Raw genomic sequence first — 24,702 nt, 5'->3', positions numbered from 1 at the left:
CAAGAAGAAAGTCTGTAATGTCAGAAAATGAAGACCCCTGCTGTTCAGCAACTGCCTCTTTTACCTAAGAGCTGTTATTTAGAATGCAGGTGATTTCACTGTTCCTAGAGGAACAAACATACAGTGCAGAAACTTGAATGCTTCTTTCCAAACTAAACATCCATCCACAGGTTATTCCTCATCTTTGATCTCCACACACACAAAACAATCATTAGAATTCTCTAAGTAGAACACAGGTTCATCAAATAAGCATGTAAGCTTTCCAGAGCCCTACCGTGACCCCAATCCAACAGAGGCTAAAAGAGTGTGAGCTTGAAATTGCATAGCCTCAGAAAGCTCTCTCTGCAGATTAAGAGATTATACAAATGTTTCTAGCATCAATGCGAAAAAAAAATCAATTCATCAATACAGCACAGGGCAGACAGGATCATGCAATTCATAAGGAGAAGTCCTTGGAGACAGAATTATTCTTGACAAACTGAATTTTCCTTAATTGAAGAAAACTGGGATTTCCAAAATAAATACCACCGTGAAAAAGCAAGCAGTAAAGAAAACACTATTTCAGTATGTCTGATTTCCCAAGGTTTGCTATTTGAAATTCTAGCTGCACTGATCAGTGGTGATTAGTAGCATGATGTTTTTCTGCCAGTTTTCTCACTGGGTTAAGTACTCTCTCAGGCAGCAAAATAAAGCAGGTGGTGGCATGGCCTGTGTGTGTGTGTGTGTGTGTGTGTGTGTGTAAGCACTATGAACATCAAAAACTGCTTCTTCAACAGGTAGTAAAGAGTACAAGAGAAGAATCAGCAGAAGCAGAGCAGTTCAGCAACAAACCACCAAAATTAAAAGGCTGCCCAGGGGAGTGGACTCGTGGGAAGAGGAAGAACAGCAGGTTAGGCAGTCTGTTTTCATCAGACCTCCATCCCATTACTTTTTTTTGCCTCATCTCATCAGGTTCGCTATTCAAATTTCAGTAGATAACTGGATATTATACATCAGGCACTATTAAAGATCTAGTTGCATGCACAGAAATATTTAAATTCTCAAGTAAATTCTTCCACTGCAAAAACATCTTTGGATTTAGATAACACACGGATGCAGCCAGGTATTTGGCCTCTGCTCCCTGCAAGACGCATACAATTCTCCCATCATATAATCCTGTAACATGTCCTTGCACAAGTGCCCAAAAGAAAATTCCAGAATTCTGTGAAGTTCTGTGAAAAATAGGGCCAGACATAGAATCAAAGAATCATAGAATCACAGAATCACAGAATCAGAACCATAGAATCATAGAATCACAGAATCACGAGGTTGGAAAGGACCTGCAAGATCATCTAGTCCAACCATCCTCCCTTTACCATACCTACAGAAGCCTTAGATACCATGCAGGAAGAAGACGAGCTGCCCCCATACCTAACACGTGATGAGGGAAGGGTCAAAGAGTACACACTGCAGAAAAACATGAGCCAAGAGACAACATGCAGAAATTCCCAACATGGTATGAATGAACTAAGGATGTAAACGTGTGCATGACAGAACCGAAAGAAATAGCTGAAAGACTAATTAGAGTGGCCTCTGCTGATAACTATGGACATAACTAACAGCAATAAAATGCCAAGGGATGTATTGTTTACATCAAAACCAGGCCTGTGCCCTCCACAGCACAAAAGACTTGTTTGCGGAAGACCCTGTGCTGACAACAGGAAAATGGCAACAAGGCTACAACACATGCCATTACTCTTCCTGTTAGCCCTGCAGAACTTTAAAATGAGGAAATGCAAACAATGGGCAACAGACTTGTATAAAATTTATGGAGGTTGAAGCACTAAGGAGTGAGAGGAAAAAGAAGTGTGCTACAATAACTGCAGGCTCAAAGCATACAAAATATGTATCCAAAAGCCACTTTTCCATCATCAATCACAAGAACTGATAAGGACTCAGCAGCTCATGACCCCTGTCCTCCATGTCATACCCAAGTGATCTTGGCCAGACAGACCTGAACTCGTTAAGAATTCTCATTAAAAAACCCTCACTATGTTAGTAGTAATGCATGCGTTAAGTGGAGTTAGAGTTCATTAACAGATCTCAAAAGAAAAAAACCCTTATGGATGAAAATGAAATGAAAGAAGAATAAAAAGCTGGTTTTAATTTCAGGACTCCTAAGCGTAAGAACATCTCAAGTCTATCCCATAGCTTCCACTCCTTCCTCAAAAGCCTCCTGCTTTTGACACACAATATAACAGTAGTGTGTTATTTGCCGATGTTTAACAATTATTGACTGTAATTTAAAAAAATGTCTCTGCTATAATGTTTGCAGAAGTCTAAACATGGATGTAGCTGAACAAACGCAAGGAAGGTACTCTTTTGTGAATGTAATTTAGATCAGCAAAATAACTCTGAATAACACACAAGCAAAGAGCAATAAAAAAACAGCTGATACATGTTTCAGGAGCACAAGGATTCGTGGAGACGTGTAAGCTGTACCCTAGCACAGGCAGCACAACACAAGCTATACAGTTCCAGACTCTAAAAGGGCTGGCTGCTGGCCCTCTTGCTTACTCCATTTGCCACTTCCTGCCTAAGATCAATACACCACTGAGACAAGCACAGAGGAAATCCCTGGGGGCAGCATACATCAGATACATCAGATTCCTTAAATGGCCATCAGATGGAGTCTTTTGTCAGTGTACAGTAATTTGCAGCAGAAATCCCTGCTTACAGAAGATACACAAGCCACAGCTATAAAGGCAGACACTCCAAGGAACAAACGGATGTAAATCTTTCTACTTGCTGTTAATCAGGCTGTTTACCAAAACACTCACCTCGGGACAACTTGTTAGCTTCAATTCTATACAAATATAAAAAGCGTTCGCAAACTGTCTAAAGAAGGGAGCTACAGCAATACAGTTTGCCAGTTCGGTGCTGTTTTGCAGTATGAAGTCATTGTGCAGTCCTGTTGTAAACCACTAATAATTTTGGTGGGATACTGAAGATTAAGACACTCCATTTTTCCCAATAAGCACCATATGGCAGAGACTCTCTGCACTTTCAGTAGAAAAACATCAGGAAAAAAAAAACAAAACTGCATGAAACAAGCACCAAAACATTCATAAGCAGAGAAAGATTTTAATTAAGACTACAAATTTTCACTGCCTTTCATATCTCAAGATTGCATTTTTACTAGCTTTCATAATTAACATGGAAAACACTTTGTTTCTCCAAAACGAATTATTCTTTATAATGACCTGCCTAAAACTGTTTAGACAACATCCAGCACTAATCATCAAACACTCACAAATCCTTAAATGAAGTTTGTCTTTTCAGGTACTGTGGATCATGCTTGAATTTCTGCACTTTGCAAATGAGCATCTTCAGCACATCAACCTTCTGCAAAAACATCTAATGAAAAAAGCAGCAAAGCTACTTCATGTTTAAAAACCAAACCAAAACAACAACAACAAAAACACAGGTTCTAAGAAGTATATACATAGCACAACGGAAGTAACAATCTTTCCTAAATGTTTTCAAGTGTGACTTTAATTCTTCACAGTCAGAATTAATTTCCTTGTCTGACTACGACAGTAGCATCCTTCAAGCTGCAAAGCAGCCCATGAAATAACCGGGGAGATAAAAACTCAGAGGCAGCTTCTGGAAAGAAGCTGGTGCTGTACAATCAATGGATTCAACTTCTGAGCTTTCCAGTTTTCCAAAAAGTCCAAACTTTGCATCACCAAAGGTCACACATACACTTACAGGTTGTTGGGTTTTGTGTTGTTTGGATTTTTTTTTTTTTAATGTATGATGGCATTGTTTATATTACTCAGTTCTGCTTCACTCAATTGCTTGTCCCCTCTTTCTCCCTGAGGTTAACTGAATGTTAGAGCTTGTCATTAAAAATGTCTTAAGTTATTGACTCTCAAAAGTTGTTCCAGTAAGCCCATAAACATGCAATGGCTTTAACCAGTGCTTTAGTTTTTTGTTGCTGTCAAAGGATACCTGCTGCTTTACTGTACTGAATTAGTGAGTTTTATGAGCACTCTGTGAATAACTTTGACATTTCCATAATGCATGCAGATCAAACAATTGCTGCAATTAAATAAGAGTCAACGTTTCATAATTAGTTATCTTCAGAAATCTCAGAAGAACACATGCAGCAAAAATATGTTAAAATTACCCAGCTCTGGATCAAGGTGAAGCATCTCCAACAGATCCAACAAAACAAAATAGTAACAAAAACCCACTGAGACCATTCCTATGGCAGGTGAGCCACTGGAGAGATACAGAACCTCCACCTTACACACTTAACCCTACCAAAGTCCAACTTCTTCTGAAGCATGCTGTCAATTCACTTTTAGTAGATTTTTAGGTTCAAACAGCCATTCAATGGCTCATCAGAAGATCTGTATGTTTCACATACTGATATAAGCAATGCTTAAACTTACATTTTTGGGTCAGGCTTAACATTAAGCACAAAAGCTTGCCTTGATATTCGAAAATATTTTGTGAAAACAAGCAAATCATTAAAAATGTCGTAGTAGCATATAAGTAAACTACTCCTGTAGCAGCAGTGTGCAGATGAGTATTTTGAATAACTTTCTGATAGGGTTGAAAAGTCAGGCAGTTTTGCTGCTTGTGAGAGGACTAGCAGAAGACCCCTGATATTAATTTCACCTCCATGCTATAGTACCGTGCACGAAGCTAATTGCCACCTGGATCAGTTCAGCCTGTGTTTATACAAGCACCTGTATCAACAAAGCCAGTGAGTGATCAGAGTGCATAGCATACCACTTCTTTCTGCAGCAGCATCACTTAACCATAGTCTGCCAACTGTTCTACTTTAACTAGCCTTTTAACAAGGCTTTGTCTCCAATTCCTTCCCCAGGAATCGCTGTACATGTAGAAATCAAAACTGTGGTGAACTGCAGGAAGCCCACAAAGTTCAACTTATTTCCTGAGATCCAAAATGAGTATGCAAAACTGCAGCCTATATATTGAATTGTTCCACAACAAGGCAACGAAAATAGCAACAATGTGAGGAGAAGTGGAGATATTAAGTTCTCTCCTACTCCAAGCTTCCTTCAGTTTCTGCCATTAATCCTTTCCCACAGTTCACCTAAGAAACACTGCATGCCTCGCCATCCAGCGTCTCTAGACCCTTCATTTCTGGCACGCAGTCTTCAATTTCAAAATCTGGCAGATGACTTACATATTACCACGCCTTTATACCAGGTGAACAAAAAGCTGGGACACTGTTGAGCTGCAAGAGAAGCCTGTGCACTGGGCTGAGCGATGGTTACATAGATAGGTCAGTGAAAACATATGGCACATCTTTTTTTTAGTGAAGCCAGTTGGGTTTGTAAATCAGCAGCCACAGAGACAGCTCAAAAGGTCAGTATCAAAGTGGAATAGCTCGGCACACGGCAACAACACGTGTGCCCAAAAGCACAACCAGGATACCCTCGCTGATGAATGGCAGGTGAGGTTCAAAAAGTGAACAATAATTGCCAACTGGCAGCAGGTCATTCATTGTGTCAGAACAAATGCCACTGCTAACGAACTCAGAGCTAATTACTACTGCACAAATAGACTCCTCTGCTTATTGTTTTGCTGGCAGGAAGTCAGCACTGCCCTTTTTTTTTCACTGCATATTTGATCAACTTAACAAAGGCAACCTGAGTACCTCTCCTGGCATCAAGTTGCATGTGTAGTTAGAGAAGAGCTCTGCTTGGCTCAGTAGTACAGGTAAGAAAGGGCTGGTGCTTAATATAAGTCACATAACATGTATTTTCAACACGTGCTTCCTCATAAGCATCTTCCTTTCTCTATTACCACATTGCACCACACTTGCTCTCTATATCTGGAATGAACAGTCTCCTTTATATCTGCCATAGAAATTGCATTAAAAATTATTCACATGCAGATGGAAGCAACTCTGTATGATCCAGACAGTAGCCTCTATAAAACAAGCATAGAAATAATTCAACCTATCTGAAAGTATTTTGTACACTAGCCTTTTGAGACTTACATAGGGTGAACTACAAGCTAGAAACCTTTTCCCCATACATCATCCCTCCATATTTTTCCACCAGATTGTACCATAAACAGTAAGACAAAGAGCAAATAAAAAAGAGCAGAACTGTTCATCAATCAGAACGTTGTTATCCATGTTTCTCTTCTTGATCATGCCTCAGCCAGCTGTCCCTGCCTTGCCTAAAGCCCTGGTATGCCATTGGCTCTTAAGTTCCAGAAGACAAAATAACACATCCATACAGAACCACTGAGATCCTCTAGATCACAGAATTGTAGGGGTTGGAAGGGACCTCTAGAGATCATTGAATCCAACCCCCCTGACAAAGCAGGCTCCCTACACCATGTCACACAGGTAGGCGTCCAAGTGGGTCTTGAATATCTCCAGAGAAGGAGACTCCATCACCTCCCTGTGCAGCCTGTTCCAGTGCTCCGTCACCCTCACTGTAAAGAAGTACTTGCACACATTCTTGCAGAACTTCCTATGCTGTACTTTCATCCCATTACCCCTAGTCCTGTTCCCGCGCATTACTGAAAAGAGACCAGCCTCACCACTATGTCTCCCACACCTCAGGTATTTATAAACCTGGATCAAGTCCCCTCTCAGCCTTCTTTTCTCAAGGCTAAACAGACCCAGTTCCCTAAGTCTCTCCTCATAGGGGAGATGCTCCAGGCCCTTCACCATCTTAGTGGCCCTCCGCTGGACTCTTTCCAAGAGATCTCTGTCTTTTTTGTACTGGGGAGCCCAGAACTGGACACAATATTCCAGATGAGGCCTCACCAGGGCAGAGTAGAGGGGGAGGATCACCTCCTTCGACCTGCTGGACACTCTCTTTTTAATACACCCCAGTATGCCATTGGCCTTTTAGGCCATGAGGTCACACTGCTGGCTCATGGTCAATCTGTCGTCCACCAGGACGCCCAGGTCCCTCTCTGCAGAGCTCCTCTCCAGCAGCTCTTCCCCCAACCTGTACTGGAGCATGCAATTATTTCTACCCAGGTGCAAGACTCTACACTTGCTTTTGTTAAACCTCATCCGGTTTCTTACTGCCCAGCTCTCCAGCCTGTCCAGGTCTCGCTGAATGGCAGCACAGCCTTTAGGTGTGTCAGCCAATCCTCACAACTTCTTATCATCAGCAAACTTGCTGAGGGTGGTCACTATCCCCTCATCAAGGTCGTTGATGAAGATGTTGAACAAGACCGGACCCAGTACAGACCCCTGGGGGACGCCGCTAGTTACAGGCCTCCAGCCAGACACCGCACCGCCAATGACAACCCTCTGCACTCTGCCAGTCAGCCAGTTCTTGACCCACTTCACCGTCCACTCATCTATCCCATACTTCCTCAGCTTTGTTATAAGGATGTCATGGGGGACAGTATCAAAAGCCTTACTGAAATCAAGGTAGACTACATCTAGATGTTCACAGCAATTAGACCACAGGACCTACCACATTTTGATATTCAGTCTTCATATCAACATGCAATGATACACAAATAGAGGAGTCAAAGTGACCCAGCACAGAACTTCTGATGCTACAGCTGTTGCTAACCACAGAACTGTGAGCCCTGTTAACTAAGAAAGCAGTAGTAAAGATGACAGTTCAAAATACCATGTGCAGAACCTCAACCATTTTAACAGTCAGATATGATTATGCTGACAATCAGCTATTCCTTTACTGCACTTTATTAAAATCTCAGCCACATTACAGAATATGCACTTATATCTCAATGATCAGCTGTAAAAAATATGCAGATGAATGCAATCATTTTTCAAACATGGAGAGAATAATCTAATAATATTCAATGTCAAACACAGCAAGGGTAAGCAAGGTCGGGGCTATATATTAAAAAAAAAAAGAGCCTGTGAAGTCACTTTCTGCTCTGGTTGAAATCAACAGTTTACTCATTAACTTCACAGTCGGTCATCTTTTGCTCACAGAATAGCGCTGGGTTTATATAAAGCCTCTACAAGGCATCAGTAATTTTCTTCCCTTACCTGTTTTTCTCTGTATTACTGCAATACCAAATACTTTACATAGAATTAGTCTCAAAACTTTGCGGCATTTCTTAATAATAGTATTGCTTGCTATGTAGTAGAAGATTTGTGACAAAACCTAAAATAAGAAAACCTTCTCCAAGTCAGCAGATGGCTACAACCTGTACCTTCCCAGCAATTAGCATTTCAGTTAATCATGCACACAGCACCATCAGGCTGAAAACAAATATTTAAAAATAAGGCCAAATATCTACCCTTTGTACGAGGGTTTAGAGGTTTACTCAGAACACGTCATCACTAACACTACCTCAGCTGAGTACAACAATAACACTATAGTCCTATGTTATTTTTGGAAAACAGTAACCAAATACAGATTAAGATATTTTAATACACTGTCATCCCAATACCTTCTTAATTAATTATTACTATACAATATGAAATAAAGCAAGCTTTAAAAACAAACAACTCAAAAAAGGAGAAAAAGGCAAGGTTCTGCAACCCACACAGAAAACAATTAAACCGCTGTATCTGAGTTCATGCTATTCTAGGTCAGCAACAATTCACACAAGAACATACAATCTTTACATCTACTAATCAAATACTAGATTAACAAACCCATGCACTTAATAGTTATCCACAGGTTTTACCACAAAATTTCACATGATAACAGTTCTACTTACCTGTCAAGTTCCATTTGTATCATTCACAAGCTAAACTTCTTCCCTGATTTTAACTATAGTAATCCTCAATACAAAATAAATGTTTCAACATAAGGTCTTTTTCTCAACTTGGAAATATCTAATAACAGCTCCTCTAAGAGAGGAGAACAGGCATAAAAACGGTTACTGCACAACCCACAGTCTCCATTTACAATCTCATTTTCTTTGTATACATCTTAAGGCAAATCACACATCATATTTAGTCTTCATTCTAACTCCCCAAAGAGAAAAACATCCTTCTTGAGAATTGTCAAAACACACAATGCACTGAGCACAGAGCAGGAGAAATTTCAGAAACTTACAGACTTCCTCTTCTTGGAAGGCTCAACTCCTTCTGAAAAGAGAGAAAAAATAAAAGTTACATTAGAAATAAAATCTATTTTAATTGGATGTGGCTTTTTTTTTAATATACATGTTTATTTTAATTATACCATTCTACCAGCAGTAGAGATGTTCAACTGCAATAAAAGAAAGATTTGACATGCACCATCTTTCATTTATTGTTTTCTACTCTTATTTGAAGTATTAACACTAGCAATGAGAAAAGACTTGGTTGCTTTGTAGCAAAAAAACCATGAATTGTTTCAATCAGAAGACCCATCACAGAAAAACAATAGAGGCTACGATGCACTGGTGATAGTATTAAAACTTGCAAGTCAGAGACCAAAAATTCTGAGCATTTCACAGAACCCACCGTTTGGAAGGGGTGTGTGAAAGGGGACTGAGACCAAAGTAACTGATGGATCCCATGCTGATATTTTTTAACTCAAAAAGGATGAAATCCACCACGGTTTGATCAGTTATAGATTGGTGCAATTCACTGCAGTATTCTAGGAAGTCGTACTGGCACGACAACAGAAACACCATTATACAAATGCTTCTAAAACTTTTGTTAAGAACAGTTAAACCGCTGCTCATGGGACTGATGGCATGCTGTGCTCACTAGGAGGCAACAGCAGACAAACAGTTTACAAGCATTTTAGCATAGAAGAAAGACTATAAGAAATAAGCATGACTTACATACACCACAATTACAGTGGTGTTAAGTATTGCAGAAATAACAGAAGTGTTGAGGCTAACAGGGATCTCTAAAGATCTCCCAATTCAGCTTTGCCCCAGGCAGGGCCAGGTAGAGCTGGTCAGCCAGGAACATGTCTTGCTGTGTTCAAAAGTCTACAAAGATCCAAACCTACCCAGGCAACCTGTCATAGTGTTCAACTATCTTCATTTTTTCCCCCACTTCCCACATTAATTTATGTCCTAAATGCTACATGAGGTAGGTTTTCTTTGCAGTCCTTTCCCACAAGTAGAACAGCCTACTCTGAAATAAACAGAAGAGCTGACTAACCTCCAGGATACGTGTAACATTGAAGAGTACCACAAAGGACGGCTGCATATAGGAATGACTCAGTTACCTGAATTGATGTCTTCAGTTACACATTTATTTTATGTTTACTTTCAATATTCCCACAAAAGACTATTTTGAAGCATGTCATATATGCTTCACTTCCATTCCTAAGTTCCATTTCAAAAGAGAATGATATCAAAATTCTAACACTGTGCGTACATATTTTATTTCACAGAGCATGTAAATGGAGTTGTAGGCACTGACAAGAAAATGCACATGAAATACAATTGAATGGATAAAAATAGTTTAGTCAGGCACCTTAGAAAAGGCTGTAAGGGAATGAATAATTATGTATTCTTTGGAGACTTAAATGGTGTGCAGTAAATAAGGCAGGGGCCGCTAACTGAGTGATAAGGATTAAAATATCAAGTAGCTACTCAATTCCTGAGCACCGCCCATCCTGTTAACTGAATGAGGCAGGAAAAAATAGTGTGAAACAATATAATTAGAGATCATAAGGCACAGGCGCAAAAGAGCAGAACCAGAGGCCTTGGTAACAAAATCCGGCACTTCCTAAGAAGTTCCAACAACTGTTCAGAATCTGCAATTTAAAAATACATCTTTTAGCATAGCGTGTTTATATACAACACAACAGTTACACCTGCACAGAATATTGCATTATGCAGCTGTGTAATTCCCCTAAATTGAGAATGTCACATTCATCACGAATAAAATGTAACCGCAATTTAGAACCCACGTACTTCCTTGCGTAATGTTTTTTTTCTTCCTTTCATATTTACAATGCCATTGTGTTCCATTTCTTACTTAAAACTTTACTTGTAATTCTAGGCATTGTCACACCGTAATAGACCTTGACCACAGAAAACTGCCAAAATGTAATGAGCAAGAACTCTATGTGGCCCTGTACCCAATCTAGCAGAGGTGCAACATGTACTTTAACTATGATTCTTGTAATTCAGGCTTTTGGCTTTTTGATGTTGTTATTTTATGTGCTTTGGTGGAAGTCGAATGAAGCCTGGCTTTCTGTCTCAGATCATGTTTAATTTTTACAGCTCCCTTCTCTTTTTTTGTACATCACTTAAGACTTAGATTTTTCCAAAGACTGAGAGTGTGGCAGATTATCAGCTAAGTTGGCACAGACCTTCTGACAGCAGATGAGACTGACAAGCATTATGCTTGCTTTCATATAGTATACCAGAGCTCTACAACAGAGTCTACTCAGACAAGATGGAAAAAGTTTAAACATGCTCTGCATGGGGCTAAGCAAAAGATTAGCTAGGAGAAGTCATTAATGTATTAAGTTCATTTAAATAAAATAATAAATCTATACCTTTTATCAGCTAAACTTGCAATTTTACTCATGTTCTCCCAGCTGCTTTACTCACAGACTCTGAAAACAAGAAAGCACTGAGTAACACCATAACAAAAACCACCAGCCCTTTGGCTTGGCAGCTCTAAGGCTCAGATCTCAGACTACAAATGTGGCCACTTGCAGTTCTCTGGCACTGCAGTGCTTTGTTTCTGAAAGGCTCAGTCAGCCAGACTCAGAGCAGTCAGTTGTCCTGGTCCTGCTGTGAAGCATCCAACACAAGTCTGGGGAATGCAGCAGGCAAAAACTTACTGGTGTCAAGATCTTCAGGTCAAGTACTTATTAGATAAAACCCCCAAGTACTAAAAAAAGCCTTCAGCACCACTCAGTATGGTTCTCAGGGGCCTAATGGCACTATGCTCTTCCATCCTTGCCCTACATGGAATCCTCCTCCAGGGAGTTCCAGTACTGCCTGTTTCAGGGCTGCTTCATTCCACACCAATCACATAAAGCAGTCTCAATGCACCACACACTTTTGCCCTTGAGGTCCTTTATGTCTCAAAAAAACGTGCTCTGAAAACATAACATGGCTTGTCACTGGTTTAAGGGATCTGTGCAATTCTGTGCCAAATTGCTGTGATGATGCAGAAGGACTTGTGTACCAAATTTAATTGCAGCTGTCATTAGCCGGTTCAGATTCCATAATCTGTGCATTTTATCATCGGTAACATGGTTTCACAACAACAGATGTTTTTTTGATCATTTCAGTAATTATGGTTCTTCCTCTGGTGCTACACATCTATTCGACATTTCAGTCTGGGCAAGTTCACTCAGTGCCCCAGACTGCAGATAATCAGCCTTACTTTAAAAAACAAAACCAACACCTACTCACTGAATAAAGATCAGAAATTTTTTTCTTTTGCGGGGGGGTCAAAATCCTTGTGCTACAAACTAGAAAAAGTGTCCAAATAACAGAATTAAAATAAAAAGATTTACCTGATTTCTGAATTAGAAAACCCCAAAACCCAAACTTCACCTTGTAGTTTCTTGTAAATATGACAGCAAATCATAGAAAACTACAGCAGTGTCCTCCCCAATAAGGAAGGAAGCAAAGACGTCAGTAAGTTATTGCTGGGTTCACTTGTAAAAAAAATAAAAATAAAAATGAATAAAAAACTAACACATTCATAAGTTGCTAACAAATTTACCTAGTTGTTGATACAGGTAGGTTTTAGAGCTATGGTTCAGTTTGCCTTAACTTCAAGAAACGGCTGCATATCTCTCACATATTATATATATATATATATAATATATGCATAATATAATATAATATGTGTATAATATATATATAATATATATATATATATATGTAAGATAAGAGGTCTTATCTTACAGTTCTCAGTTGTCACTGAAGTAGGCTGAAAAGCAAATATTTTAGGGGGAAAAAGTCATTGGTAGTGTGCTCTTCAGCAGGGAAGTTATTAAACGTGGTAAGATTTATAGAAGGGTTTATACCCTGTTGGTCAATCCATTTGTCACAGACCACTACAGTTGCAAGGCTTTCCAGTAATGCATTATTTAATGCACTGCATTAATAACAGGTTAACACTAACATTTACACAGCATTTATAACAGCACCACGTGACAAAACTGTCATGGCACACAGTTCACCTTCTTATCATAAATAATGACACACACAAAAAAAAAAAAAAAAAAAAAAAGGATGTCTTGAGGGAGTAATGTGAAGGCTCTTCATAAATGAGCAATTACTATGTTTTTGCTGAAAGGATTTTGGAGATAGCAGCAGATTGTGCATCTGTATGAGAGAAAAAGTTGTAAAGACAGTATACAGTTACTACCAGGGAAAACTCATTGTGACTCATATGTAAAAGACTGATGCTTCAAGTCATTGTATTAATCCCATCGTTATTAATCCACTCCAAGTATATTCTAAGCAAGACAGCGGGAGGTTGCACTTTTCAGCTGGCTGCTCCCGACTTCACCAGCACTTTCTCAGATTCACACGGGGGGGGGGGGCACTGCACTGAAACATCAATCATCTCAAATGCTCTACGTTAATACCGCAAAAGAAATGCCTCTCTCTTGCTGCAATTTTGTTTCTCTGCCAGAGCTGTCCTTCTGTTCTAAAACAAAGTTACCATGTTTCCTGGTTTCAAGAATAGTTAATTCTCTGCCTCAATGAGTGTTTTCTGTTAACAATAGGGTTGAATTTTAAGAGAGTCTTTCAACTTTAAGTTTCCAGATTAAGCCCATCAACTAGTTTTCAAAAATGAGCAGAGAGCCCTTCATCACTATGTGCTCACTCAGACCTGTCTTCTTCAACACATGTAACCATGGAATTGTTCTGCCCCAACTGAGTTTATGTTCAGGCTGCCTCCCTTAGCAGGCCTGGTCTGACTCAGCTACCCTGTGATACAATACTATCCTCAGTTTTATCAGGAAAAGTACTCTGTACAAATACCTAGTTTCCTCTGGTAACGTAAAGTGCCAGTTAAGATCACTTTCTGCCCCTTTAGCTGCCAAGGAGACAGGCATTACAAGTGCCTTACAATGAACTCTCATCTTCTACTTGACAATTAAGGTTTTCATATTCTTTTTAGTCACCCAGACGCAGCCAACAGTTCAACGGAGTGGGATTTATTGTTTCTTTGTTTTTCTTTGCACATACCCACATTGATTAACTCTTCCCAAGCATTTTCATTTTGCATTTGCCAGCACTCAAAGGCTGACTCAGAAAATATCTCATTCACGGTTCTTCTTCATAACCTACAGAACAACCTTATGAGCAAGAATACAAGGCTATTTTTGAATACTTTAAACGTGAATTTTTGGTGTACATGAACTGCAAGTAAATAATGAACTTCAAGTCACAAATCAGCAGTAACTGCTGTATATTTTAACAGGATATAAAAGAAAGAAGCCACTTAAGTTCAAGTAAAACCAGAAGAGACTACATCTTGATTACTTCAATATTTTGTGTTCTATTTAACTCACTTATAATCTCCTCAGTCAACTTCCACACTTCTGCTGCAGGCGCTGCTGACTGCCCTGTTCAAAGCTCATGTGTGCAACAGCTCCATGGCTACTTATATGTGACACAAAAGAAGTATCCAGACACCCACTTAAAGCTAAGCATTATCAACTTAAAGAATGTCTGACAGGCTGTATGTATAAAACATACAATGAAATGGAAATCAATATACGTACAATATGAAAACAATCTGAACAATCTATACATACTTTCCTATAGACAAACCTGATATTATACCAGTGTTAAGCTTTGTGACTGACTGAACTAAGTTAATGGCAGTCGGACTTTTTTCACTTTGCTTCTAACTTTTAACATTAGAAAGCCCCGAATCCTATGGAACAAGGTGGAAATCTTCAAAATTAACAATGTATTACAATTTTTAACAATACAGAATTTCCTAAGAACAACACTATATGTTGTCTGAAGTCCTTCCAACTATGGGATCTGAAATAACAAAAAGAACTTCCTCTGTAAGAAGTCCACTGGGCAAGAGATACCATATAAATAGCAACTGTTAAATAAATTAAAAGATAATAATAACATAAAATAATATAGTTCCTAGGTCCAATTAACAGCCTTTAACTAGCACTGCAATGTTCTGTCTGCATAAAAGCAATGGCAGATTCAGTGACAACAGGGAGAATCTAAGTTTATGAATAGTAGCCAAATACGTTCTCAGAAATAACAAGATCCTACAGGAGTCAGACACTGGAAGACAGATTTGGAAAGCAGGAAAAAAACACAAAACAACTTGGCCAGAAAACATGAAGTACAAAAGCACTACAAACATTCACAGAGTAAGCTGTCATAAGAAGTATATCCCCTATGCAAATAGAATTTATGAATACGGAGAAGGAGGGGAAGAAGCCAATTTTCTTTTAAAAAGTGCTTACTAGCCTATCTGATTTACACCAACAGATTCTATCAGCATTCAACACGAATATACTCAAACTGACATACCACAACAATTAAAAGAAGTGCAAAGGCTGTATCAGTGGTCTGCTGGTCAAATGAAATACAGTAATTCAGTTAAGAATTAATGTTATTAAGTACAGCTTGAATATCTGCACACTATCTCAAGTCTTCAGCTGAAAGCAGCAATGGCAAAATACACACACTCTACTTCCTTAAAGAAAAAGAAAAAAAAAGAAAAAGAAAAAAAAAAAAGGCAATATGGCTTATTTGGAAAGTAGATACTGCAATTACCAAAAGGAAAAAAAGAAAATGCTTAATGAGAAGCAGAAATCCTTTCCCAAGAGAGCAAGACTAATGACAGCTGCCAAAATTAATGTAGTAAAACTCTGTGTTCATTTCAGAGTGATCTGGTTTTTACTCCTTTCAAATGTCTGCTTGCAGAAAAATACTACTTAAGAGTTTTTATTTGTTGCCATGTTGTCTTCTATGCTTTCTTAGCCCAGCTTTTCAAAAATCAATGAATAACCATGTCTCTTTACCAAAGAAGTGCAAAAATTCTGAATGAATTTTCTACTTCAAAGTACACAGAAATCATTCTATCCAACCCAGCATCAGAAAATCCATGCTCCCTGCTGGCCTGCTGTTGTACAGTCTGTTTCACTCATTGGTACACTACCATATTACCACACAACTGGTGGAGAAAATGTATGGACGATAAAGAATTCAGAATATCAGAGATATTCCAGCTACCAAGCTCACACAAACATTACAATCTTAATATGTAATAATGTTTCAGTTATAAAGGGAAAAAAAGAAAGAATTAAAATTTTTTTTAAAAAGGTATCAAATAGCAATTGCTGGTACAATTGTTCTGCTGAACAAATGCAAACAATGACACAGCTTACCAGTTATGGAAAATCCTGTATGTTTTGAATAAAGTCATGGTTTTCCCCAGGTTATTTGTTTTTGCAGAAAACAATGGGTTTTTTATGGACACAGCTCTACAAGATTTCACTCGTCACTAAAATGCAAAAGAAAAATGCAACAACAACATATAGTAGCTACCAGCTTTGGTACTTCTCACCTCGTTTCAACAGCAAGGTGAATCAAAAGCCAGCTGAACAGCCAGACTCAGAGGGAAGCGGTCAGTGTTGTGAAATACAGTTAGCTGTAGGCCAGTCATCAGCGTGTACCTCAGGGGTCAATACTGGGTCCAGCCCTGCTTTACTTCATTAACCATACAGATGATGAGGCAGAGCGCAACTTCATTAAATTCATGGATGACACAAAAGTGGGGTACAATGGGTGACTTAGTGCCACTTGTGATGGGCTGTGCAACCATTCAGAGGGACCTCAACAGAATGGAGCAGTGGACTGATAGGAACCCCAATTCAGAAAGAAGTGCAGAGTCCTACAGCTAGGAACAACCCCAGGAGGGACCACCAACTGGAAGGCAGAAAAGGGCCTGGGGGTTCTGGTGGGCATCAAGTTGAACATAAGTCAATGTGCCCCTGCTGATAAGGCTAATGGTATCCTGGACCACATTAGAAGGAGTGATGACAGCAGGTCAAGAAGTGATTCTTCCCTTCTTCTCAGCACTGAGGAAGCCACACCTAGAGTCCTGTGTCCAGTTCTGTGACGACCAGACCAAGAAAGACATGGACAGACTGGAACAGGAGTTGCTGCAGATGGACTCAGCAGTCTTGGACAACCTCAGCTATTCTGGGACTCTGTGGTGCTTGAAAATACAGGTGCTAGAGATCATTATGTTTACAGGAATCTAGCTCCTTCCTTTTACCAGATCACGGTAGATGACAACTCCGTTAGAATTCTGTATGTTCAGCAGCTGCTCCTAAACTGCTGTCAGAGTCAGTAACTACAAGATAAACTGATTAAACTTGTCTTCAGCATGAAAGACTTCCCTGCATTTAGCTTTTAGCTGCAAGAACTTTTGTTAGACATTCTGCACAGGGTAGGAGGGGCTAAAAAGATCCAAACGTGTTTATTCTTTTTCCTACGAACAATTGCCACTAGCAAGACATCCTTGCTCTACACCTCAAAACACTACAAGCATCAGCTGTAACTGATCCTGAATGGAGAAAGGGGGAAAACTGCACTAAACTCAAGGTTTAGCTGCACTGATGAGAAGAACCGAGGCACAAAATTTGCAAAGGCACTGCTCACCTCTAGGTGTCACGGAGCTGAGGTTAGCAGATGCTCTTCACACACAAAAGCAAGGAGATGATTCTGGTCCCATCAGAGCAAAGGACGATCATAGCTCACTTTCTCAACAAAAAATCTTACAAACGCAGGCAAAACATCATTTGTGTATTTTAAAAGCAAGCAAACAAAAACCCCAACCTGAAGCAGACAATAGAAATATTTCTTCTAGAAAAAGACATCTTTATTCTTGCCTTTTTACTCAGTTGAGATGTCTTGTCCTCTATACAATTAAAGGTCTCAGAATCAAAGATTTTGCTTAATGCTGACATTTCAATCAGTATTTATAAGCTCCATTGATTTTTTTTGCAGTTCAGATGGCCTCATAGCTTACTGGTAATGTACTCTGCTGATGTGGAAGAAAGGATCAAGTTTGAGGGCAAGGATCAAACCAGAAAAAATGAGACTTGCCTTAGAAATGCAAGATAAATATTAACCCACTTATCAAAACATAACTGTTCTATTTTTTCCACTTCAAAAGCATAGCCTCATGTTCACTGCAACAACATGAAAATGAGTTGGCTTCCACACAGCTTTAAATGCCCTGCTAGAACCACACTAATTTTGGCCATCCCCAGAAGAGAGCACTGGGGAGCAATCTTCTCATGATCTTTTGTCTTTTCAACTAATAAAAAGTTCAACATTGCTCTTCATGGGCCTTCTCAACATGCACCCACTTTTTATCTTTCCTGATGGTTTGCCACACTGCTTAATTGCAAAGGTCTACTGTCATTAGAATAGAAGAGTCAAGTTGGAAGAGACCTTCAAAGATCACCTACTCCAACTGTCTGATCACATCAGGGCTAACGAAAAGCTAATACGTATTACTGAGGACACTGACCAAACCTCTCAAACACTGACACAGACGGCATCAACCAGCTCTCTAGGAAACCTGTTTCAGTGTCTGACCACCCTCACAGCACAGAAGTGTTTCCTGATACCCAGCCTGACCTGGCAGTTCCCACGCTGCCATTCACACTCTGCCATCAGTTCCCAGGAGCAGAGCCCGGCTCCTCCCTTCACCTCCCCTCCTCAGAGGTCACCTCTTGGCCCTCACTTTTCAGGGCTGGGCAATCCTAGTGCCCTCAGCCCCTCCTCATGCCACCCGCCTTCCTGCCCTGCTGCACCAGCCGTGCTGTCCTCCTGAACATCACACGTAACTTGACTAAGCAGTGCAAATCACTACTGTTGGAACACCGCGTTTAAAAATTTGTAGACTCCTGAATCTGAAGTAAATCACAGCCTCAGCAAGGATTTCAGCTAAAAGCCTGCAGAAGGCAAAAACAGCAATAAATCCTTTTCAACAATTTATATCATTACTTGGTCCCTCTGAATCTTCTAGCAATAAAGTCGAGTATGTTTTATAGGGTGGTGGGTTGTTTTTGTTTTTGTTGCTGTTGTTGGTTTTTTGGGTTTTTTTTGGACTACTAACATTCTAGCCAAGCTGAGATTAAGATCCAGATAATCTTTTGGTTTATTACCATTTTATAGTCAATTTCATCCCACTCCTTGTCCTATATGGCAGATGGATTGTTCCATGTGAAACTACAGTAAATCACATCAGCAACTGTATTAAGTTTGTGCAAGCATTACATTTTTTAAATTCCCTTTTACCTTTGACTGATCATCCTGCTTACACTGTTAATAAGGTCTAACAGGGTAAATGAAGGTTATTCGAATTTGTATCTCTATCTAGTAGGTCTGTTTGAAAGGTTCTGTCATGAAATATCTAATAACTAATAGAAATAACTTTTCAAAGGCACAGAGATTTCTTATGTGACATGTAAAACTGTCATCTCAAAGACCTTCCCACTGCCCAAAAGGATAAAAAAAGGAAACTTCAATTACAGCTTTTCAACAATAAATTAAATATTAAAGAGTAGACAGCTACAGTTTCTCCTCTACATTATCTGTTGTTAAGCCAGCAGGAGGCAACCCAAACTTAGAGTCTACAGTAAGGAATGGTATAAAAAATTCATCCTAGTTCCTGTATTGATTTATATGAGTCATCTGACAGGCCAGGTCCAGCTGTTCTCACCTTTCCCGCAGTCATGGCAGCAAGACCAAAATATGCAAGTTAAAAAAACAAAATGCACTAGTGTATTTTGGAAAGTTATTTTTCATTAGTGAATGTACGTACACGCAGAATAAAGAAAAAACACTTTAGAGAGAAAATAAAACTGACCTCTTATGACACAAAACTTGCCTCAGTAAGCTTGAAATATCTCCTAATACTGGCTATTTTTTCCATGGTTCTATTCCACTCCAAAACTTGTGTCCACACTATGTAGACTTCCCACACTACGCTAAAAATGAGGATGCAATTCAATTATACCTGAAGACTTTAACTTCATAATTCTGCATTTCTGAAGGATCTGGGTTTGGACTTTTTGTTGTTGAGGGTTTGTTTTGTTGGGGTTTTTTTATGTTTTTGTGCTGCTGTTGTTATTTTTTAATATATACTGCCATTCACATTTCCCAAACAATTTCTAGTACTATTTCTACAACAGCTATTTCTATTTTTAATCAACCAGGAGACATGCAAGCACATGAATGAAGGCCAAACATTTGAAGTAACAGCTGCAAACCTCTAATTATAACTTGGTATTGCTTTCTATAAAACTAGTAGTTTAGTAAGGAGGAAGAAGAATACTGTAGATTTATTTTGTTTCCTTCTGGGGGAAGAAGACTACAAAATCCATCTAATATAATTAATGACATGCTAGCAAAATACTTACTTGTGAATTGTAACAATGTCAACTTTTAACTGGCCAAAAAGTGCAGCCAGTTCTACCATCTGACTGCAAACTATATTCTGCTTCTATTTATATGTCTGCAAGAGTCCCTAACCTTTGGTAAATAACCTTCTAGCAATCAATTGGCCACCAAATCAAATACTTTCACCTGTTGCCAGAGACCAGTATTAAGGAACAGTACTTCTTTGCAGTTCTCTTCAAATAATATCAGGCAGTGCACAAGTTACAGCAATACCTTGCACTAAAATCTGACATTTCCAGTTTGTGCCCAATTTACCGCATAAAGCACAAAAATTCTAAGAATGGATGTGAATTTAAGAAATACTTCACACACAGCATGATAGAATATATGAGGGCTGCTCTGGAAGTAAAGCCTCATATTTTATTTTGTCAGCCCACAACATCAGAGGTGGATGTTTGGTGGTAAGGCAGTAGAGGTTGAATGATCCCACCAAATCCCATTATGATTTGTTGCCATGTGACAAACAGCAGCAGAGGGACAGTCTAACAAAATGGCATCTGACGTCAAAGTGCAGATGAAGCAAAGTTGAGTTGCTCAATTCCTCCACACAGGAAAAATGGCACCCACTGGCATTCATTGACGCTTGATGAATCTTTCTGGAGACCAAACTATGGATGTGAGCACAGCAAGGGGTGGGTGGGTTTTGCACATTTCAGCAGTGGTGACAGCAACAGCAGGACACCTCTGCTGGTGCAGATTTTTATGAGTGCAGCATGCAGACTCTTGTTCATCACTGGTGAAAATGTATAGCTAACAGTGGTGACTGTTGAAAAACACTGTTTTGTAGCTCAGATTTTGCTCTATTAAATAGTGTTATTGTACTCTTTTACCTGTTGCAGTTTCCTTGGAAATAAACCTGAGGCATTACTTTCAGAGCAACCTACGTACAGTAATACCTAACCATTAATCATTACAGTTGTAAATAAATAATTATTCGAGCCTTTCCACGTACTTAAGAACTTGAGTTTTAGCAGGTGGAGATATGGTTCTAAACAGTATTCTATAAAAAAAAAATCAGTCACTAAAACAGTCAGAGAAGTAGAGGTTGCATATGCACGTGGTCCTTGTCTGTAACACTACCAAGGGTTTTGTTGGGTCCCTTGTGTAAAGTTTCCCCAGATGCAAAGGGGGGATTGAGGGATGGAAATAGTACACACATCCCAGGGACCTTTTTATTTAAAGGAACCAGAGGATTATCAGAATTCCACCATTTCTGAGAGAGTTGCTGGCTATCATAAACAACACTCAAGATACTGTAGCTGGATGCTAAAAACATGATTAAAATAGCCTATCTTTATTATTGCTTTTTGCCAGGACAGGCCAAGATCCTCCCCTTTATGGAGACAGCAGTCTCAAAATATTAGCCTCCACATCAATAGCCAACACATCCTGTGCTACTTTGCATCTCCCCTATCCCTAATCCACAAATGCACCTCATACAAGACCAGAATGATACGCAGAATACCTGCAGAGATCTCGGTCATCATCTGTATTCCACAGGTGGAGATCTTCTGGGCAAGTTGTAGACCAGTATCTTCTTAATCATTATGAATTGTTGATCCATGTACTAACTGTAGCCTACACATAGATTAGATGTGGATAGGCTCCTTAGGTCACCTACGATCAGCATGACACAGTCACCAACAGTAAGCTTGGCTATACAACTTCTATGCACTCAGTTCTCAGCTGAGCAACACAAGCCCCAGAAGAACATAAGATCTGTGCACTGTCAGTGCCTTCAAACATTTAAAGGCACCCTTACCACCGGCTATAAACTAGAAGATATTCCTCACCATAAAAAGCACTAGATATAGAACCATCTTCCCCACAGGCACAAGCCACTGCTACTTTCAGTAGAGAAAATGACTTGTTTCCTAGACCCTCAAACACAAGTTCTCCTACATTCAAGATGTTAGGAGCCAGATGGAAGAAACCTAGGGATAAGGCATGCAAATCAATAAATCCTTACAAACTCACCAGCATGCTTTCCTAGGCATAAAACCAGAATTCATCTGTGGATCTCTGATGGTCTTTCCCTACCCCCCCCAACCAGCATCCCTGATACAGGCAAAAGTTTCTGCAAGCTTTGCAGCCTGGTCTTCCATAACATCCTGCCACCTGGGCAAACAGCTGCTGCACAGGAAAGCAAAAGGAATAAAAGGGAACCTATCAGCCTTTACAGAGCCAAGAGACAACGTAACATTTCAAAGTAACAAGTTTGTTTGCTTTTTTAAAAAATATAACAGACTCTTCTCCAACATCTTGATCGGGAAAGCTTCTCTGGTCCTCACAATAATGAGAATATATCAAAGCTAAACTTTGATAACTATACCTGCTAACAACAGGTAAACTGTTCTGCAGGGCTAAGAGACCAGCTACACCACTGTCACCTTCTGAGTTGAGAGAAGTCCAACTTTATCAGCTGGATTCACATTTTAGGAGAACATTCTGTGCTTTCTTTAACCATTCAGATTCCTTCAAGCACAGCACTGGTCATGTTGTCACAGTATGGGATAGTAAGTGCCCTTAAATTCAACATGACAAGAAAGATCCTGATGTCATCTCTGCTGCACTGCTGCAGTCTGTAGGTAAGCGTGCAAAAGAACAGCAGCTCAGGAAGCGAAGCAGGAGAATACAAGAAAAGAAAACTGTCTCTCGATGCTGGGTGCCAACAGCACTTTCATTACCCTCCCTCTGCAGCATGATCTGAATGGCAGAGAGAACCTCATGCTGCCTCAAGTACATACTGAAGTATAGATGGGCCTTTAAGGAACATAGAATATCACCTTTGCTTGTTATGTAGGTGCCACATCACCCTGCTTCCCAGCCAAACCAGCAAGTGAAGCATTGCAATGCACAGCTAAGACTGCTAAGGTAATCCTGGGCTACTCCTCCCATCACTACACCACTACCTGAAGCACCTGCTTCAGAAGCAGGACAGGTTTACCTTCATCTACTGAGTTGTCTCACAGACAAAGGAACAGTAGCCTAACCTAGCCCCAACAGTTCTGAGCAAAGGTGAAAATTGCCCTCTCATGACTGCTTCCAGGGCCTGTTCTACGTGGAGCAGCAACTTGTACATTCCTCATTTCTTCATCACAGAAACAGGGGTCAATATCTCTGCTTTAAAACTACTTGATGAAGGGCAGCTGTTGAGTTGCCAAGTTCTGTTTCTGGTCCTAAGTTCCATCAGCTGGTGCAGACTGAGCGTAGTCTGATAATGAAGGAACATCTTATTTCCTAGGCTTAAGATCTCAAGACAGAGGAAGAAAAAGCACAGAATCCATGCCTCAGTTTCATTCAGGCACAAAAGAAGGGAAAGGCAGACAGGAGGGAGTGGGAAACATGCAACAGTTCTTACCTCAAGTTACCTTAATCAAACCACAGAAGTACAATTCTCTCAGCTGCAGCAGCTGATCTCAAGAATAGAGCAAAATGGGTGGGAGAAGAAAACACGTATGCAACTGGTATAAAAAGCACAGCAACTATTCTTCACTGAGTAGAGTGTATGGGAGAGGAAGAAGGGAAGAGGCAGCTGTCTAAAAAGACAAGCATAGTTGCCTGTTAGAATCTGCTGTCATTTGGAAATACTATCCATCCAGTGAAAGGGCATAAAAAAAAAACCAAGATTCAGAAACCTGCTTCTCCAGTTCATGAGGTAGACATGCAAAATGAGATGGGGCAGCTGATCTGTAGTCTGGTCCATGCCTCTGGCAGCTATGACCTTGCAGCTCTTCTCTTCCAATGCACAGTATGGGCAGTAAAGCAGTGCTGGTTCTTTCTCTTTTCTACAGAGGCATTTTTTAATCAAAACAAAGTATTCACTAGAGCTGTGCCCCCACTGTGTGTTAAAAGAGTCTTTTCCAAGCATGTGGTCATTCAGAGGCTGCTGACAATGGCCACAGGTGGAAAGGTAGAGGATGCAGTAGAGGATGCAGTGCTTTGTGCTGTTAGTACCCCCCCGGATGCTGGGCTGGTGTCCAACAGCAGTGAGCTGCCCATGTACTTGCTCCCGGTGCACCAGGATATCCTTCCAGCAGCAAATACACCAACTAAAGAGCAGTGGCTAAGGGTTGTTCATCATCAGTCAAGGCCTTTTCTGTTCTTCTGTCTTCAGGGAAATAAAGTGCAAATATTGAGAAACTCGCTTTGTAGATAACAGATTGAGGTTTCCATTGTACACCTACCTGCCTTTGATGAGGCAGGTGCACACAGGGGTATGGCAGAACACTGCTGGAAAACCAGATAAAGGAGGAGGGACCAAAGCTAGCAAGGCTTATATCCACAGAAGAGTACCCCAGCACGCATTTTTCAGAAGGC

General features: G+C 39.9%; 1 protein-coding gene across 10 annotated transcripts in view; it reads right to left on the bottom strand.

Moving 5' to 3' along the window:
• Positions 1-24,702, bottom strand: part of MAST4 (microtubule associated serine/threonine kinase family member 4) — a 254,220-nt gene that overhangs the window by 126,889 nt on the left and 102,629 nt on the right. For all 10 annotated transcript variants that reach the window (XM_015848582.3, XM_015848583.3, XM_015848585.3 and 7 more), the window contains one exon: positions 9,042-9,073. In XM_015848582.3, the coding sequence (XP_015704068.2) occupies positions 9,042-9,073 (32 nt within the window). The remainder of the gene's footprint in view (positions 1-9,041; positions 9,074-24,702) is intronic.

The sequence above is a fragment of the Coturnix japonica genome, chromosome Z (assembly GCF_054131305.1).
Source record: "Coturnix japonica strain WE chromosome Z, WE-NBRP24, whole genome shotgun sequence".
Taxonomy (NCBI): domain Eukaryota; kingdom Metazoa; phylum Chordata; class Aves; order Galliformes; family Phasianidae; genus Coturnix; species Coturnix japonica.
The sequence above is the reverse complement of the archived record's forward strand: the minus strand, read 5'-3'. Positions and strand labels throughout refer to the sequence as shown.